The sequence below is a fragment of the Amblyomma americanum genome, chromosome 5, assembly GCF_052857255.1.
Source record: "Amblyomma americanum isolate KBUSLIRL-KWMA chromosome 5, ASM5285725v1, whole genome shotgun sequence".
Lineage (NCBI taxonomy): Eukaryota > Metazoa > Arthropoda > Arachnida > Ixodida > Ixodidae > Amblyomma > Amblyomma americanum.
In genome coordinates, this window is record NC_135501.1 from 164,616,676 (window position 1) to 164,634,043 (window position 17,368).

Genomic DNA, 17,368 nt, shown 5'->3' on the forward strand with positions numbered 1-17,368 from the left:
ACTTGCCGGTTCGGTCGTAGCACACGTCGGTGTGCCCTTCGGCATGCGCGAACCTGGGGGGTTTCGCTGTTGGCGGCATTCGTAGTCTTGTATACTTTCCCTTTGCGGCGCCGAGTTTCGTGGATCAACTCCAATTTCGCCGTACGCACAGCGCCGATGCGCGCTTTGCCAACTTTGCCATGCAGACAGATTGCGCGCCAAAGTGCTGTTTCCCGCAATCAAAGGAAGTGGCGCTACAATCGCCTATGAAAGTTTTCGAAATTGTAGTTTCACTGGCTCAGCTTGTGAGGACTATGCCATGCTTAATGAACTTATGAGATTACTTGAGAAAGTAAGGAAGCCCACAAAGTTCCATGCATGGGAGTTCGTGAATTGCAAAACGTTGACCCCGCTGGCGCCACATGCGACGTCACGATCTCAGCTTGCCGCTCCGATTAACAGGGCAGCAAAGCGAAGGCAGCGAAGGCCAGTCAAAGCTCTTCTCGGTGTGTAGCCCGTTGCTTCGTCGGGTGCAGTGAACTAGTTCACTGTATAAAGGCGTTTACTGTTATCTACTAGTGCCGCGTTTCGCGTCGCGCAGTCATGAAGTCGTTTTTAAATCGCCTTTACAAGAAGATGAAGTGGTACTACTTCATGTACGATCTTCACACATCGCTTTACATGTTGGAGTCATGGGAAAAGAGAGTGTTCAGTATCCTTTATTATCTTTGCCCGCACACTGTCGTAAGTACTGCTCTTTGCTATGAGTGTTTGATTCCCTGCGTAAGCCTATTTCAATAGGCTTGATCTCGCTACTCCGGAAGCCCGCATGGCCGCTGCTTGTGCGAAATCAGGCGAGTCGCCCATCGTGATAAAACGCGCTGTAGAGTCGCATCAGCTCAGCCTACCAGTTTCCTGTACCATTGGTCGAGCAAGCATTACATTTCCTGAACCTGCTGCGACCAGATATTGGACTAGTGGCCGTCGTGGCGATGTCAAGCTACACGACCTACGTCTTCTTGCCTCGGTACACAGAAAATGTACTGCGTTATTTTGGGGTCCTGGAGTGAATAACGCATCAAGAGCACATGACCACGACGGACCTGCTGGGTCACAGCAGCGACGACCTCATCAGATTCCTCTGCGATTTGAAGTCATCCGCGCCGCCACGCCTTTCCTACTTGCCAAGTGTGTGGTGCGGTGGACTACTATCCTTCCTGGCTCTTCGTGACCAACCACAGGAGTGCCGCTACCAGCTGTCTAGCCATCGTGCGATTTTAGTTTCATTAGGAATCCTTTCTGGGCATGTGGCTGGAAGCACAGGTGGCTTGTTTAAATTGCGCCCCCGTCATTTTGCTGCTTTGCTACGCGGTTCAGAATCCAATGCTGAGCGAAACGATCGAGCGCATGTTGTGTAACCTGGTTTATGTGGATGCACTGCCAGTTATTCATTGAATATTATATAATTCAAACGTGGTCACGTCACTATCACTGCATAAGGAAGGCAGCTTTTCATCACATGTCCTTTTTGGCCACTCAAGTTTTCATTCCAGCTTCCTTATGCGCAGGTGACAGCAGACATTAGCAGTAAAGTAGCATGTCACATGCACACTGTATGCACGCATTCACCTGTCCTGAGAGCTGAACACTGAGTGTGCTGCATTGACGACAGGACAAAGGAACCAAATACTTACACAATGCACATCAGAGTTTACAGATGCAAGTGCATCTTGTATATTTTTTATGATGATCCTAGGAACAATGTAAGTCAATAAAAGTTATTTGCGTGGCTTTAATGTAAGATGCCCCTTGGTTTTGTGGATAACTGCACAAGGTAACGAAGGGTTACTATTGCTTTAAGGCTTTGAAAAGTTATATGATCACACAACATTGTGATTCAGGGCCAGTTGCATCCTATATTGAATTACTGACAGCATGGGAATGCACTACATCCCAGTTCCAGTGGCCCTTAAAGTGATAAACTATGAAGTCATTTGTGCACAGGAGGAAGAGGAGAAGGAAATGGAGGGAAGGAGAGAAGGAAATAACAGAAAATAAAGTATGCGAAGTCAGTAAGCATGCGGATAATTTCGGACAGGAGGACTGGGCCATCGTCAGGAGCACGTCGTGGTAGGGCCCCGGCAGGGCGTCACATCAGCACGCAGCTGGAGTCGACGCCGCCGCTCGTGCCTCCGGAAAACACGTTGGCCTTTTTCTGAGTGACCACAACGTTCTGGCCTTGCATGTGCGCCACCTGGGCCGGGTTGGGCATCACTCCGGGTGGCGGAGGCGGTATCCGAGGCGGCGCGATGTCCGAGAACCGGGCGCCGGCGTCGAAGCCCTCATAGTGCAGCGTGTTGGGGTCGTTGGGGTCCACGAACACCCGGCCCTGGAGGAGAGAACAGATCCGGCGGGCATTGCGAACAGCCGCTGTTCTGGCTGGCCTACAGACCTAGGCGGTAAAAGTTGAGACCGCGCGAAGCTTCAAGATTTCGTGACAAGGCCGGTACAGTTGAACCGTCGGGATAAGGACTGGCGTCCTACCGTCGTGGCCTATGCTAGTCCCTCGGACGATCTTGCCGAGGCCACCTGCGCAAGCGAAATTAGATCCCGAGATGTGCACTCGGGGCTAGATTCATGTTCATGAAATGCGTTTCTTGAGAAAATTTTTCGACCCCCTCTCCCGGTTCCTTTCAAAAATTCCGGCTGCCTGTCCTGAAACTACCGTTACTACTGGTTCCTCTGCCGTGAGCTACCTTCATGCTTTCAGTCTCTCGACGCAGACCGCGTTCTTAGGTGCAAGGGTCGCAACGCCCCTATGACAGCACTAGACGGCGATCCGATATATACCGTAGAGGGGTCCATGGGGCTGGGCATGGCCATCATTGGCATGGGCGGCTGCTGGTACACCACGGGTGGTTGCTGGTACACTGGCACGGGCGCCGGCTGCTGCGGTGCCGGTTGCGAAGGGCGTTGTTTCCGGGAGGTCTGCTGCTCACTCGTCGAGGCGCCTCCTGGCGACGTCGGCTCAGATGACGAGGCATTTGAGACCTTGCGGGCATTTGCCGGCTTCTTCGACATGGCGGGCCCGGGGACGCTGCTACGCTTCTTCACAAGCGCCCGCGGGCCCCTCGGCCACGCGCGTCCCTTGCCACGTGACCTTGCAAAATGTGCGTGGCAGATCACGAATATCGAGCCGTATGATGCCACGAAAGGCGCACCGAAATTTGGGAGAGAAACCTATCTTCATTTCGCGATTTGTCCGATTTTCCAAAGTCGGACTTTTAAGATAGACGTTACGACGTCCATCTATAAGGCCTTGGTATCAGCGAAGCGAGCGATGGAAGAGCCAAATTGGGTCAATATTTTGTCTGAGATTAAAGAGAAAAAAAAAACATGGGCAGGTCACTATAGGTAGACTTGTCAATTTGCTGATACAGCTTCTTTTTTTTTACGCGACTTGGTACTCCAGGTAGGACACGTAATGCGTGGTATTACTGACAACCCGTGGCTTTATTAAGAGTGACAGACTGGATCCCGTAAGTAGGAACGTTATCCAAGAATCGTATGGACGGTGACGAGTTGAGGAAATTTTCGGAAAAACCGAAACATATGCGCGGTTGGCATAATTAAAACACGGGTAATTGGAATCGGAGATCGGTCATGGGGAGGGGTCATGCAGTAAACTCAACTTGCCTGATGATGATAGTGGTAGCTTCTTATGATCTCAATTCACGGCCTACCTACAAGCGACGGCGCGCAGGACAGCGCGGGCTCCCACCCCAATCCGACCGTGCTCAAACAGCCCCTCTTACAAGCAGGATGGAAGGCTGAGTGAGACTGGATGGTGACAAATAGTTCCAATCGTTCGGTGGCTGTCGTCCATCGCCGCGGTGAACCAGAAGCCTTGGAATATGCCGCGCAGGGACATTGACTTCGACTAAAACTGCAGTTCTAAATTTTGCGCGAGGCCAAGTCCATGTCCCTGCTTGTGGCACAGCTCGCCCGTTGCGACCCCACCACGCCATGTGGAGCTGATATGGGTGTCTGCGCACTCCGGGAATCCCGGAAATGAGGCCGCCAACCTTATAGCCCGAGGTTCTTTTAAACTGGGCTTGGTTGCTTCTGATCAGGGATTCATGAAGGAGCGCGTGCACTCATTCAGCGAGCTGACGCAGGCCTACAGAGCCTCGCGCCAGCTTTACCCTCACCCCACCGGCCCCAATGTAACACGCAACACTTTGCCTCAGAATACAGACACACACTTTCCCTCACCCATTACGGTAACCCACTATCGTCCCTCCTTCCCCACTCCTGCCTGCCCCCTATGCCCAGAACCCTTCGCCTCTTCCCTCCACATCCTCTCTCTATGCCCGGCGGACCCTCCCCAGCGGGGCGGGTCCCTCAAGACCTCCTCAATAGGTCCCTCAAGAGTACCTCAAGACCGGAGAGGACTGGAGGACACTGCTGCGCTCCGAGGACCGGGCCGTGCAGGCCATCGCTATAAACACTTTAGTGCAGCGGGGTCGCGCGGTGACACAGGGGCTTGCGTGCCCCGAATTCCTTCGTTATAATAGTTTTTCTCTCTCACTCTTGTCAATGCGCGGTTCAGGTGTCCACCAACAAGAATGGGCTAGCTAGGCGCCTTTTCTCAAATCCAGGGGAGGGTCTCGACTGCGAGTAAGGTTAGGCTGGGAACTCGTAACTGATTCTATGCCGCTTATGAATTTCTCGCCCTTCCTCATTGGCTGAAGTGACGCCATGCACCATGTTCGCTCTTAGTTATTGGCCGAAGCCTATGGCGTGGCGCCGCTTCAGCCAATGGCGAAGGGCGGGAAATTCAAAAATCGAATCGTTATATTATGCCCTCGAGTCCGTGAAGTGTGCAGGGGAGGGAAGAGGATCGATTATGCACGTGAGCGTAGATACGCCCAATCGGACAGTCGCCTGTGAAACGTTAAAACGGGCTAGCCACTCCATACCTGTCGGCCGCTAATGCCCGTCAGCTTTCGCTGATTAATGCGCAAAGCCGGTAAGCTCCTGTACGCTAAATTCAGAGCGAGAGCGTTGCAACTTCCGATTTCGATGTGGATGAGACAAAGACATTCAATGCCTCACAAGGTCAAACCGAACTTAACTGCGTGGTGGTATGGCCCAGGCTACGGTAGTGTGACCACGTGATCATATGACTGTGACCTTTGGTATACCTGACCTTGACATTTGCTTGGTTTTGTTTCACTGCCCTCGGCTGGACACTTGAAGCCTTATAGAACCTGTGGGATAAGGGTCTTCGTTCGACTGCTCGGAGGGTAGCAGTTTGTTCCAAGACCGCCTTTCAGTCTCCACCTTTCAAATCTGTAGGCCATTGTAATGAGAAACGCCATTTGGGAATAGCATATCGATATAGGCCAAACCCGCACTGTGTTAACTCCGGAACCCTCCTGCCGCGGTGGGCCGCTGCCTTGAGCAGCCCCAGCCTCGGTGACCAACTCTGGGCCGTCCAGCAGGCCCGCGAGGCGACGGCGAGGCAACACCTCGACGTCCCCGCGTGGGAGACCTAAGGACCCGTCGGCGAAAGCTCTGCAGGGCTATAAATAAAGTTGTTACCAAACTTCGGGTCTTTTAACACATACACGCAATAAATATGCGCTTCACTTTTCGTCTTCATTGAAACACGACCAGTGCGGTCATTCCACCGTCAAAGCCTAGCGTGGAGTCACGCAGATGAGCAGTTGTGCGCATGCGCCGATACCATGGTAATCAGAGAGACCCCGCAGCTGCGCCGCGTTCTTCGTCGCCGCCTCGCCGCTCTATCACCCGAACCCCGCGTCGCATGCGCAGCATTGCGTATAAAAGGCGGTGATGTAGTGGGCGTCTGTATCACCCCCGCGTGGGAGACCTAAGGCCCCGTCGGCGAAAGCTCTGCAGGGCTATAAATAAAGTTGTTACCAAACTTCGGGTCTTTTAACACATACACGTAATAAATAAGCGCTTCACTTTTCGTCTTCATTGAAACACGACCAGTGCGGTCATTCCACCGTCAAAGCCGAGCGTGGTGCCCCGCCGCGGTGGCTCAGTGGTTAGGGCGCTCGACTACAGATCCGGAGTCCCCGGGTTCGAACCCGACCGCGGCGGCTGCGTTTTTATGGAGGAAAAACGCTAAGGCGCCCGTGTGCTGTGCGATGTCAGTGCACGTTAAAGATCCCCAGGTGCTGTGCGATGTCAGTGCACGTTAAAGATCCCCAGGTGGTCGAAATTATTCCGGAGCCCTCCACTACGGCCTCTTTCTGCCTTTCTTCTTTCACTCCCTCCTTTACCCTTCCCTTACGGCGCGGTTCAGGTGTCCAACGATATATGAGACAGATACTGCGCCATTTCCTTTCCCCCCAAAAACCAATTATTATTAGTCACGCGGATGAGCAGTTGTGCGCATGCGCCGATACCATGGTAACCAGAGAGACCCCGCAGCTGCGCTGCGTTCTTCGTCGCCGCTCTATCACCCGAACCCCGCGTCGCATGCGCAGCATTGCGTATAAAAGGCGGTGATGTAGTGGGCGCCTGTATCACGTTTGACATGCGTGCAGAGGAGAGTCCAGCGGCTGCTAAACGACGGTATAGACGAGAAGATTAACTCTTCCGATCTTTACGTTGACGCCTGGTAGCTGGCTTGAACCAAATAAGAACGCTGGAGTCTGTGTGTACATACGTGAAACATGTATCACCGCTGTCAGACATCTCCCTTCGATCGCGGTGAATAATGGCGAAGACTGCTGTGTTCAGCATCTGGAAAGCGGCATTATCATCCAATGGGCCTACGTGGCACCGGGAACATCTGTCAAGCAGACGATTGATGTGGTGGCACGTGTATACCAGCCCACGGCACGGTTTCACGTTTGTGTGGCTTTGGGTGATATCAACAGGAAACGGGACTCTCTTAGTCAGCGTATGAAAGAAAAGTTTGTGACTTTAATTTAGCCGCGGACCCTCACGTCCAGACTACACAATGGGGAACTACTATAGAGCTTGTATACTAAAAGGGGTCTACCAAATCGAAATACTGTATCGATGAAATTGAGACCGCTGCATGCTACTTCACAGATCATCGGGCGGTCTTCCTCTCTGTCAAGCCAACTGAATAAAAGATATGTACACCCAATGTCTCTTATGGCTAAACATAGTGACCACAACAAGCTCAGACATGGAAACGTACCTTTCGCTACGTATATCCTGGCATAGCCGAGTTAAGCCACTGCCAACTTTTTTTTTGTTGCGTTTGCCAACCTAATACATTAACCGACATCTTTGTGTAGTCCACTTGCACAATTGAGCAGTTTACCACTTGCGCAGCTGCAGGTCCGAGGCCCGTGTTGTGCTCTCAACACCCCGTAGCTCTGAGCGCCTTCCCTCCCTAGCCTCATTCCTCTGACTTACCCTCCGTTCACACGTAGCTTTAGATGTGCTCAGTGAAGTTTCCTCCTCACCCGCTCGCAGCACAAACTGTACACAGGGACGCGTCGATCGTTTTACATCCCCCTAGCTTTGATTGATTGTAAAACATTTTATTCGCCGGGAAGAGCTTGGCAAGAGGTCGCGTTAAGTGGTCGAGAGTACATAGCCCTCGACGACTTTGTCAGCCCACTCCACCGCCAAAACTTGCGTTCTGGGGTCAGAGCTAGCCAGCACGGTCTCCCACCGCTCGAGAGAAGGAGCTGTAACTAGATCACCCGGAGGTGGCTCTATTTTGCAGTCCCACAGGATGTGATCGTAGGAAGCACGTTGGCCACAGTGTTTGCAGTTTGGGTTGTAAAGATCTGGATAAATGTGCGCGAGGAGTGATGGGGTGCGTATCGATCTCGTCTGTAGACGACGCCACGTAACCTCTTGTTCTTTAGTAAGTAGCGCCCGTTGTCAGGACGATACGAACTTCGCGGGCGCGCACTCACCAAGACTGGCACCATGGCGTTACTCCAGATCTCTCTATCGCTTGCGCGCTGTATCTGCAGGACTCTTCGCTTTGGCTGCACCAGTTCAAGGCGTGCAGCGCGAACCTGCAGAAATTGTCTTCGTTTTGCAGAAGTGCCAGTTTAGTGCAGTAAATGGCGGCATCCCTGTGCAGTCTTAACAGCTCTTCCTACGTAGATATGAGATGGGTAACTGTTCACAGCGCCCGAACTGTAAAAAAGCGTCCAAGTCGACCCGCCGCGCGCGGTGGCGCTCGTCTTCTGAGCCGGAGCACACGGGTTCGAACCCGACCGCGGCGGCCGCGTTTCGCAAACGCAAGAGGCGCCCGTGTTGCGCGAGTCGGTGCACGTTAAAGACCCCCAGGTGGACGAAATTTTTCCGGAGACCTCCACTGCGGCACCTTTCTTTCGCTCCCTCCTTTATCCCTTCCCTTACGGCGCGACAGTTACTCCGTCCTTTCCTCAAAACCAACGTTCATTTTTCTTTTTAAAAGCCAAAACTTTTAAATATTTCCCTCCGCAGCTTCTTCGCTGTGTGCGCGAGTTTGACCTTTTAAGAGGAGAAACCACGTGACAGCAATGACGCCAATAGCCGCCGCCATCTAGGATGCCTACCCGGCAAGCTCAATTACCCGGGTAATTCTTGCGCATTACCCCAGATAAGCGACACACTACTGCCAACGTCCGAAGTGTGGAACGCTGTTCACGGTGCGTCCAATTTTCAAGAACCCCGAGTGCAAACGCCGAGTGCGTTTATGCCACAGTAGACATGAAACGTCCACTCAAATCACCCCCCTAACTTAAAAAGGCTCTCCAACACTACCCCAGAAAGCAAACCTTGCACGCAACTCTGCAGAGGAACTATCAGTCGCAGTAGAGAGTAGGGATGTTCAGGAAAGCACGCGGACCCTCAACTATGCTAGGTGGGTTGAGAACCATGCTTCTTGGGGACCTACAGGCTCCCACACACGTTTTTACCTCCGGCCAAGCAATACAGCCTGCTAACTCTGCTTCGAGATTCGGAGGCTTAGGAGAGCGTCTTCAGAGTACAGGATGATTAAGGTTTCCTTTAGCGAGATTGCAGCAGAAATTTTATTCAGCTGGAAGCATCTGGGAGTAGATATACTTTGGAAATCATTTGAAATCTAGCATCATAGCCAGCAGCAATCAATGACACCAATGGTGCGACTGTCATGCATCGAGGCACAGCACATGTTCAGAAACAACCCACACATAAGGAGGCAACTTTTTATTGAAGTCCATCCGGGTGGAAATTTGAGAAAGACCTGCAAGAGAAGAGCGCGCAAAGAACACATACCAGACCAGCACCACTGTCTCAAGATCTGCGGGCTTGTCCACTTGCTGCAAGGAGTTGGCCAGTCTGTGCACCTGTGATGGAGAGAGAGACCCCACCCAGCGCCACAGGAGGCTCTGGCTCAACAAGGAACTTTCGATTGCTCATCATCTTCGGCGAGAGCACCCGTGTCCGCCCGTCTCGAGCCTGGCTACCGTATTCTCCGCAATAGGGGCTTGCCTAGATGAACGGTGCACTAAGCGATACCGCTATGTTTGCACCTGCAAATGACATGCAACTAATGCACAAAGCCTACAGTGTAACTACATTAAGAACTTTCAAAATTCGATGCCACTGGGCAAAATACCAAGGATCCTCCTACCAATCCTAGGCCAATTGTTGCCGAGATGCTCAAGTGATGGACGTTGCAACGTATTAACATTCGAGTACGGCCACTTAAACCCACTCAGCGTCGAGCGGTATGGTCTAGGCCTCTATTAAACAAACAATGCGCAAAACTTGCTAATGCCTTATTCACGGCACCATCCCACGCGATTCAACTTGCTGCCCGCCAAACGCCGCGAGCCCCCAGAGTAAAAAAAAAACGTGACACGCCACTTCCATACCACAAGGTGCACGCCTGCGACGCACCGCATCCTTTATTCACAGTCAGTATGAAAAACATCTCTACTCAAAAGCAATGGCGAAAGAAATGTCTGCTACTCACATGATGTAGGGTGTTTCTCACGATACAAGAAAAAAGGTATGTGTACACACTGCTCAGTGACATCAATGAAGCCTGCTTTTCTTTTCTTAAAGGTGATGAGAGGGGTACAGGAGTGAGGAGAAAAAAAAAAAAAAACCTGCTGGTAGGAGGACAGAGGCATGTGCTATGTCGCGAGAGACCCCTGGCTTCTTGCTGCAGAGCACGGCGGAACACGCACAAAGTCCGGCTAGCCACGACGCGACCTCCGGCAGTCCGTGAAGCGCGTCCAGAGACCGCCCCCGAGTCCGTTCGTGTAGAGACGCGACGCGCGCTCTCTCGTTAGAACGCGGGGGTACGCGACGCGCTGGGGTACGCCGTCCGCTCGGTCGAATAACTGGAGAAGAGAGAGGGCACGCAGCCACGCGTTAGCAGACGGGTGCGCACACCACCCATCAACACCCGAGCCCCAACAGTGCCGGTCTGGGCATCACCAACCCCCTCTAGGCATGCACTCCCTATACCTGACCCCTGGCAAAATACATGCTCGACAACAAGGGAGGATGCAAACATTGTCCCCACAAGTCCACCACCGCACGCCGTAGGGCTCCCAAAAGAAAAAAGGCCCACTGGAGGAGTCTGAAAGTCTGCTCACCTGTATCCGTTTCCATAGCTCTGGCTTGGCCCATCTTGTGAGCCATAGTAGCTGCTTCTGCAGACAGGAATCAGTACAGCACACGTTAGTGGCCATGGCTTTGGAACTTCCCACTTCCGTGCATTCTAATCACAGGCATGCAGGACTGCACAGCAAACATCAGATCTCCAAAGGCCCAATATTTTGCTGTGCTCTGCATCTGATCTGTCAACACCAGAGGCAAGCCTCAAGGCCACAACTCAGCAGATGACATGGAGCTACAGCTGATGACAAATATTGTGAATAGACAATGGCAGTGTCTATTAAGAGAGAAGGGTCTATCCAATATGCAAACAGATCTCAAAGGCGCACAACATTAAGGTAGTGGTGCTTCTAGTTTCACTCTGCCCTCTTCAAGCATGTGTGGCAACCGCCAGACAAACAAGGCAAGCAAAGAAATCGCGCTCACCCGAAGTCCTCGTACGGTCGGCGGTAGTAGTAGAAGTCGTCGCGAGCAGCCGACGGGGGCGGTGGCGGAGCAGCCCGGCGCTCATACGGGTCAGGATAGGGTCGCATGCGGTCGCCATAGCCGGGCGCAGCCCCAAAGCCCCTGTCGCCGTAGGCGCCGCCACGGTCCAAAAACCGGTCAGGACCACCCGAGCCGTAGCCCAGACGGTCGGGTCCACCCCCGACACCAGGGTAGCGTGCCAGGGGTCCACCTCCACCACCAGGAGGAAGCATAGGCACAGCTGCGCCAAATCGCGCGTTCCTGCAACAGCACGTGAATATTTACTCCTTCAAACCCTGAAGAGAGGAGGCATTGCCACATATTTCACGAGTGCATAAGACTGCCAGTTATGTTCAACAAAGGTGCAGGGGCAGGCCACATAGACGACTAACAACACGAGCTGAAACTACACTTAAGAAAGGATGGCCTATTCATCACATTTCTCGTGCAGCTCATACTGAACTGAAAATGTGCTTGGCAAGTATACTGTCAGTTACTTCCTTCCAAACTACCCTTTCTCTTGTGACCACACTCAAAACTATACACTATGCAATGTTTCCTTATGTAAATACAGTCAACACCGTGAAGTTTTATACGCAAAAGCAACACTAGTGCATAAGGCTCGCCAGTATGGCCATTTGATGGACAAGCAAGGCATGGCAACAAGGGGCCAATGAGCCACCAGCTTACGGGTTTCGAGGGCACTCCTTGGACCAGTGGCCCTGACGGCCACATCTGTAGCACTGTCCACGTCCGCCCATGCCAGGCTTGGGCCTGACTTTGCTGTGGGACGCCTGCAAAAAAAAACAAAAAACGCTTCGTACGGCGTCCAACCCGCGGTAGCAACAGCAGCAGCAGCCTCACCTCGACGGTGATTTTGCCGCCCATGAACTCCGAGTTGTGCAGGGCGTCGATGGCCATCTTCGACTCATCCTCAGAGCTCATGTGCACGAAGGCGTAGTTCTTGACGATGTCGCACTCCTCAACCTTGCCGTACTTGGCGAACAGGGCCTCCAACGAGGCCGCATCGCAACCCTCAGGCAGGCTGCCTACGTACAGCTTCGGCTGAAAACGGCGCGGAAAACAGGCAAGTCAGTGCACCTGCGGCTGTTCTAATACCCCTGTCACACGGGCATTTCGAGGGCCCTCGAACCGATAGTCTATCGACTCAAAGGCGATCGAGCGCTGCCACACGGGCAGTTTCAATGGCGATCGAGTCAATAGCCTATCGAGTCAACGGAGTAGCGCAGAACTCCATCGAGATTTCGAGGGCGTTCGAGCGCTGCCCAAGGTTGCTAGCGTTGCTTCGAGCGGCGCCAAGCGCACTTTCGTACACGACACATTCACGGTGCAATAACACGAACAAACATTCGCATAAATTTAATGCAAGCAGTCTGTAAAATTATTTTAAAATTATATTAGACTGGTTTTAAGCGCATTGATTTTGCGTTGCAGTCTTTGCGTTGCTTGCGTACTTAATGTTGACAACATGGCGGCACCCTGCCCGCCCGCTTCACAGCGATAACAGCTTCGTCGCTAATCCCTCAAAGCAATATCGTGTTCTAAGCTGTTGTATTCGCCTTCGATTTGTCCATTCTTACCCTTGCATAAGGTTTCCAGAGACAAATAGCTCTTGCTTTTCAGATATCATGGCGATTTCCCAGGTCTTAAGCCTGACGAAGCAGCGCTCCGACAAAGTTGGACTGGCTTGGTTTAGGCTCGTCTTGTATTAGAGTGGCTACAGCAGTGTAAGCATATGTCTCTCGCGTACGTGCAATTAAAAGGGTTTTGAACGACTTTCGCGTATGCCTGTATTTCAGCATTTAGTATACATTTATCAAATAATTTTGTTATTTTTGCAAAATCCAAAGTAGCGATTGTGGCGCCACACATCCGTGGTGTAAGACACGAGAACCATTTCAATGGCCATTGAGATTTGCCGTGTAGCAGCGGCGAGTTCGATGGCGATTGAGAATCTCGAAGACCCTCGACTCGAGGGTGATTGAAACTGGCCGTGTGACAGGGGTATAAAAGGTGGTAGCACGCCCCGTCGCACTTCCGTATCGCCTGGACCGCAGCCAAAGCTGAAGTGCTCGTTCGGAGAGCACTGTCCCTTTTAACGCGACAGCGTTACGGGCCCCGTGTTACAGAAAAGCAGGTGTCGTCGGCGGCCGTGTGCGAAAAATGGCGCAGTGTATGTCATATCTCGGTGGGCACCTGAACCGCGCCGTAAGGGAAGGGAAAACCATTTTCATTTCCCTTCCCTTACTGCCCGGTCCCGGTGTCCACCGAGATATGCGAGGCAGGCGTCAAGTTGTCCAACGGGCGATGGCGTTCCGTGCACCCCTTGGCAACGCCTCAACACGCTGTCGCGCTGTCGTGACGAAGCTTAACTCTTTCCTGCCCACGCCTATGCCCATCGATAGCCCGCTATCGATGGTTGCAAGTTCGTATTTATGCGCTTTCGAAGCGTTTACGGACATGCTGCGCCATCTAGTAAGTAATAAAGGAACTATTCTTTCAGTTTCGGTTTTTTGTTTCACGTTTTCGCCGCGCGGGGGTTTTAAACGACACTTCGAAGTTAGGTGACGCTCCCTCATTGTGTCCGTGATGGCGTCGACATCGCGCGCTTCTGCTCCGCGCAAACGTCGCGCTTCCATCGATCCCGATGCATCTGCGAGCGATGTTTTTGAAGATGAAAGCAGCAGCGACTCGGAGGACAACTTCAGTTCGTCGGATTTTAGTACTGAAAGCGAAAGTGCGTTGATCCAGCCCGGAACGGCCGCAGGCATCCGTCGGTAAGTTTCGGTTTCTCTGAATCGTTTCGCTGCGCTCCCACGCTGATCTGTAGATATCCTCCGTGTGCTGAAGGTCAGATTTCTTATCTGCAGGGTGGCAACGTCTTTCGGGAGGGACCATTTGCCGGCGGCTGCGCAGGGTGTCGTGTTTTCTCCTGCACGACGGCCAGGCCTCGACCTCGGCATCGCGCTCCGGAGTGGCGCTAGGCGGTTCTCCAGAGCCGTTGATTTCTTTTTTCTTTTTTTCACTGGTGAAATCATTCGAGAGATATGCGACAATACAAATAAATATGCCTGGATGCATATTCTTGAAAAACCAACTTACGGTGAGAGAGATGGGTCCTGGAGAGAAGTGACACCGGATGAAATGCAGAAGTTCATCGGACTGCTAATCTACATGGGTATCGTGCAAGTCCCGCGTCTGCACTCATATTGGAACACGGGGAGATTGTTCGCAGGCCTTGTACCACCGAAAGTGATGCCGAGAAGGCGATTCAAGGCATTACTGGCATTCTTGAGTGTGACGGACCCAGAGAAGACCACTGCCGCAACCCACGGGAAGCTTCACCGCGTATCTTCTCTGCTAAAACACATGAACGTTTCGTCTCCGCAGTTCTTTCAGCCGCATCGGTACCTGTCCGTTGACGAGAGGATGGTGAAGTCGAAAGGTCGTTCTGGAATTCGGCAGTATATGAGGGATAAAGTAATAAAATGGGGGTATAAATTGTGGGTTCTGGCTGATTCAAAAACTGGCTACACGGTTCAATTCAATGTGTATACCGGAAAGCGAGAAGCGCCCAGTGCACGTGGTTTGGCATTTGATGTTGTGACGCGGCTGTGTGAGAACTACCTTGATCAGGGATACTTAATTTTTTTGGACAACTTTTACACATCAACATCTTTGTTCATCCATCTACTGGAATTCAAGACACTAGCTTGCGGAACGACCCGAAAAGACCGCCGCGGTTTTCCCAGCGAACTAAAGGACACAAAATGGGAAAAAAAAGCAGGAAGAGGAGATGTTCGATGGCTGCGGGACAAGGACGTATTGTATCTGCAATGGAAGGATAAGCGGGTTGTCCACATGATGTCGACAGCCCACACCGCTAACGACTATGTTATTGCGAAGCGAAGAAAAAAAGTCGAGAACAAATGGACCGAAGTCTCAATCAGAAAGCCGCAACTCATAGACGACTACAATGTGGGCATGCTGGGAGTCGACAAATCTGACCAGCTTATCGGATCCTACAACGTCCTCATGAAGTGCGTGCGCTGGTGGAAGACCCTGTTCTTCCATTGTATAGACATTGCTGTAGTCAACAGTTTTATACTGTTTGATGAGCACCGCCGACAGCATCCAGAGGTGGCAGAACTGTCAAGAATCTCGCGCTTCGACCAGTTCGCCTTCAGACTAGAACTGACTGAGCAGCTGCTGGGATTTGATGAGCGACCTTCTGTAGACCCCGCCGTTCCTCCAGTTGTTCCACCAGGCGGTGCACCCCAAGGTCTTCAGCACAAGCCAAAAAAAATGGAGCGTTATAGGAACTGTAAGTTGTGCTATGAAGACAGAAAAGTTGAACAGAAAACAAATGTCTTCTGTGAGACCTGTGCTATCAATTTGTGTTTCACTACGTCGAGAAACTGTTTTGCCCGTTGGCATGACACGCACCATGCCTAACGTTTTTTTTTCCGCCTCAATAAGTTCTGTACATAGAAAGCTGAAATTTTGTGAAACATTGTACAGATGTATCCTCAACAAAATGTATATACTGAAATTTTTTTATATTTTGTGTGTGTAAAAAAATGTTGATGTTTTTGTATATTTTGTCCAGTGTTGTTTGAAATTTTTGTGCAATTTTGTTTTTCAAAATTTTCTCCAATTAACATGTTCATTGAGACTAACACCATTAAAAAGACAATTTCCTCTTCTCAACAATGATACTATTTCCTTGAGTATCAAGCATGTTTTGTTGAAGGAACAAAAATATTTCCTATACCACCCAAAAACCACTACTTTTCCCATGGGCAGGAAAGTGTTAAGCGTCTTCCAAAATTTATAAGACTGCACACACTATTCGGAATTATAACTTTCAATTTTAGGTGCATGCCGGAAATGCGACGCGGCGTGCCCTCGATTTCCAAACAGCGAAGTGCGTACGGCCGGCACACTTCCGCACGAAGTGGTAGCACTTGCGAACGCGCTTTCACTGCTACAGCAGCTTACTGCTAGGCCGAACGCATTAAATTACTGCGCCCGCTTTTAGTGCGCCACTGCAGTGCTAATAAAGAAAGTGGGAAATTTAGTTGGACGCTTTCAAGCTACTGCGAGGCAAAATGGGAAATACTATAAAATACCAGGTTCTGCGGAGGTTCTCTCGGCGTGGGCTTAAGCACTTCTCGGAAAGGCCCTTTAGTCTTATGCGGCAACATAAAAAGAACCAGCCGACCTCAAAACGTGCACGTCCAGCGCTGTGCTACGCGCAAGAAAAAAAAAATCTGACTCACCATTGTATAGCTTCTTGAACGAACCTAAGGAGGGAAAAAAAACGAATGCGCCGATTAGAGGGTATCAGATAAGCCACGTCACCCGACGTGATCAACGCTCCGTTGCCACGAGTTCACAACCTTCGGCGTTGCACTCAAATTTATGCACAACCGGCAACACGTGAATGTAAGGAACAAATTCAGTTCGAAACAGAACGTTTGCAACGCTAAAGCAGGCGTACGCGCCAGCCACCTCGTCTCTACGCCCGAGAAACCTAATTGCTGCACTGTAGTCCGGGAGAAATCGATGCGTACGCCGTTAAAAAGAATGTGCGTGCCGTGCGGAACAATGACACTCGCCCCAAGATGGTGGAAAGGTTGCTTCCAGCGTTCAGCATACGGAACGACGCACCTCAAGTACGCTAAGTACTCCCAAGCAAACGATGTAAAAGAAAAAATGTATTTCCGCGGAAGACTTCGAACAACGCCATCGGCAACACAAGCATCATATCTAATGCGGGCACTGATGAACGACCACGTCGTCACGTAACACGAACAAAGGCGGCAACATCAAGCGCCATGTTGCCGGCACACTTACAGGTTAAGGAAGATCTCGCTACTAATACAGCACTGAACAAATTTCAAACACACTGTACTTGACGAGAAAGGAGTGGCATTTTGTACTTACGAAAGGTGGTCTTCCTAACCAGAAGAAGCGCCTTAGATCCGCAAAAGCCGACGAGCGTCAAAGCGCTACGCAGTTGTGCCTTCGATGTGCTGCCCTCCTACAAGAGCTCGATGATCACGTGACCGTGATTGAGCGCGTGATTAGTGACGTCACCGAAAGCGTACCGAAAGAAAACGTAGTAGGGAAAGTTGCTGAACGGCTTCCGCGGTTTCTTTGGACAAGGAAAGCTTTGATATTCAACGTCCCTTTTCGGCGCGCATACAAAGCAAACAATATTAACAGTTTCATACAAAAAATTAGCCGCTGGAGAAAATCAACT

At 51.3% G+C, this 17,368-nt stretch overlaps 3 protein-coding genes across 4 annotated transcripts in view; all 3 read right to left on the reverse strand.

Moving 5' to 3' along the window:
* LOC144132925 (WD repeat and HMG-box DNA-binding protein 1-like) overlaps positions 1–2,035 on the reverse strand; it is a 37,108-nt gene extending 35,073 nt beyond the window's left edge. Inside the window, exon 1 of the mRNA XM_077665668.1 lies at positions 3–2,035. Within this exon, the coding sequence (XP_077521794.1) occupies positions 3–79 (77 nt within the window). The 5' untranslated portion in view covers positions 80–2,035. The remainder of the gene's footprint in view (positions 1–2) is intronic.
* A 93-nt stretch (positions 2,036–2,128) lies between these two features.
* LOC144132928 (uncharacterized) lies at positions 2,129–3,210 on the reverse strand. Its single transcript, XM_077665672.1, has 2 exons — positions 2,830–3,210; positions 2,129–2,368 (listed from the first exon to the last, which is right to left on the reverse strand). Exons 1-2 carry the CDS (start codon positions 3,058–3,060, stop codon positions 2,129–2,131), a joined length of 471 nt encoding a protein of 156 aa, XP_077521798.1. The 5' UTR covers positions 3,061–3,210.
* A 5,866-nt stretch (positions 3,211–9,076) lies between these two features.
* On the reverse strand, positions 9,077–17,349 carry LOC144132929 (uncharacterized). Of its 2 annotated transcripts, none has more exons than XM_077665673.1 (7): positions 17,050–17,349; positions 16,383–16,406; positions 11,944–12,144; positions 11,770–11,873; positions 11,041–11,340; positions 10,593–10,649; positions 9,077–9,329 (listed from the first exon to the last, which is right to left on the reverse strand). In XM_077665673.1, the coding sequence occupies exons 2-7, from the start codon at positions 16,383–16,385 to the stop codon at positions 9,092–9,094; spliced, it is 903 nt and encodes a 300-aa protein (XP_077521799.1). In that variant the 5' UTR covers positions 16,386–16,406; positions 17,050–17,349; the 3' UTR covers positions 9,077–9,091. The 2 variants fall into 2 exon arrangements, with proteins under 2 accessions (XP_077521799.1, XP_077521800.1); XM_077665674.1 differs by lacking the exon at positions 9,077–9,329 and adding an exon at positions 9,853–10,334.
* Positions 17,350–17,368: the final 19 nt, after the last annotated feature.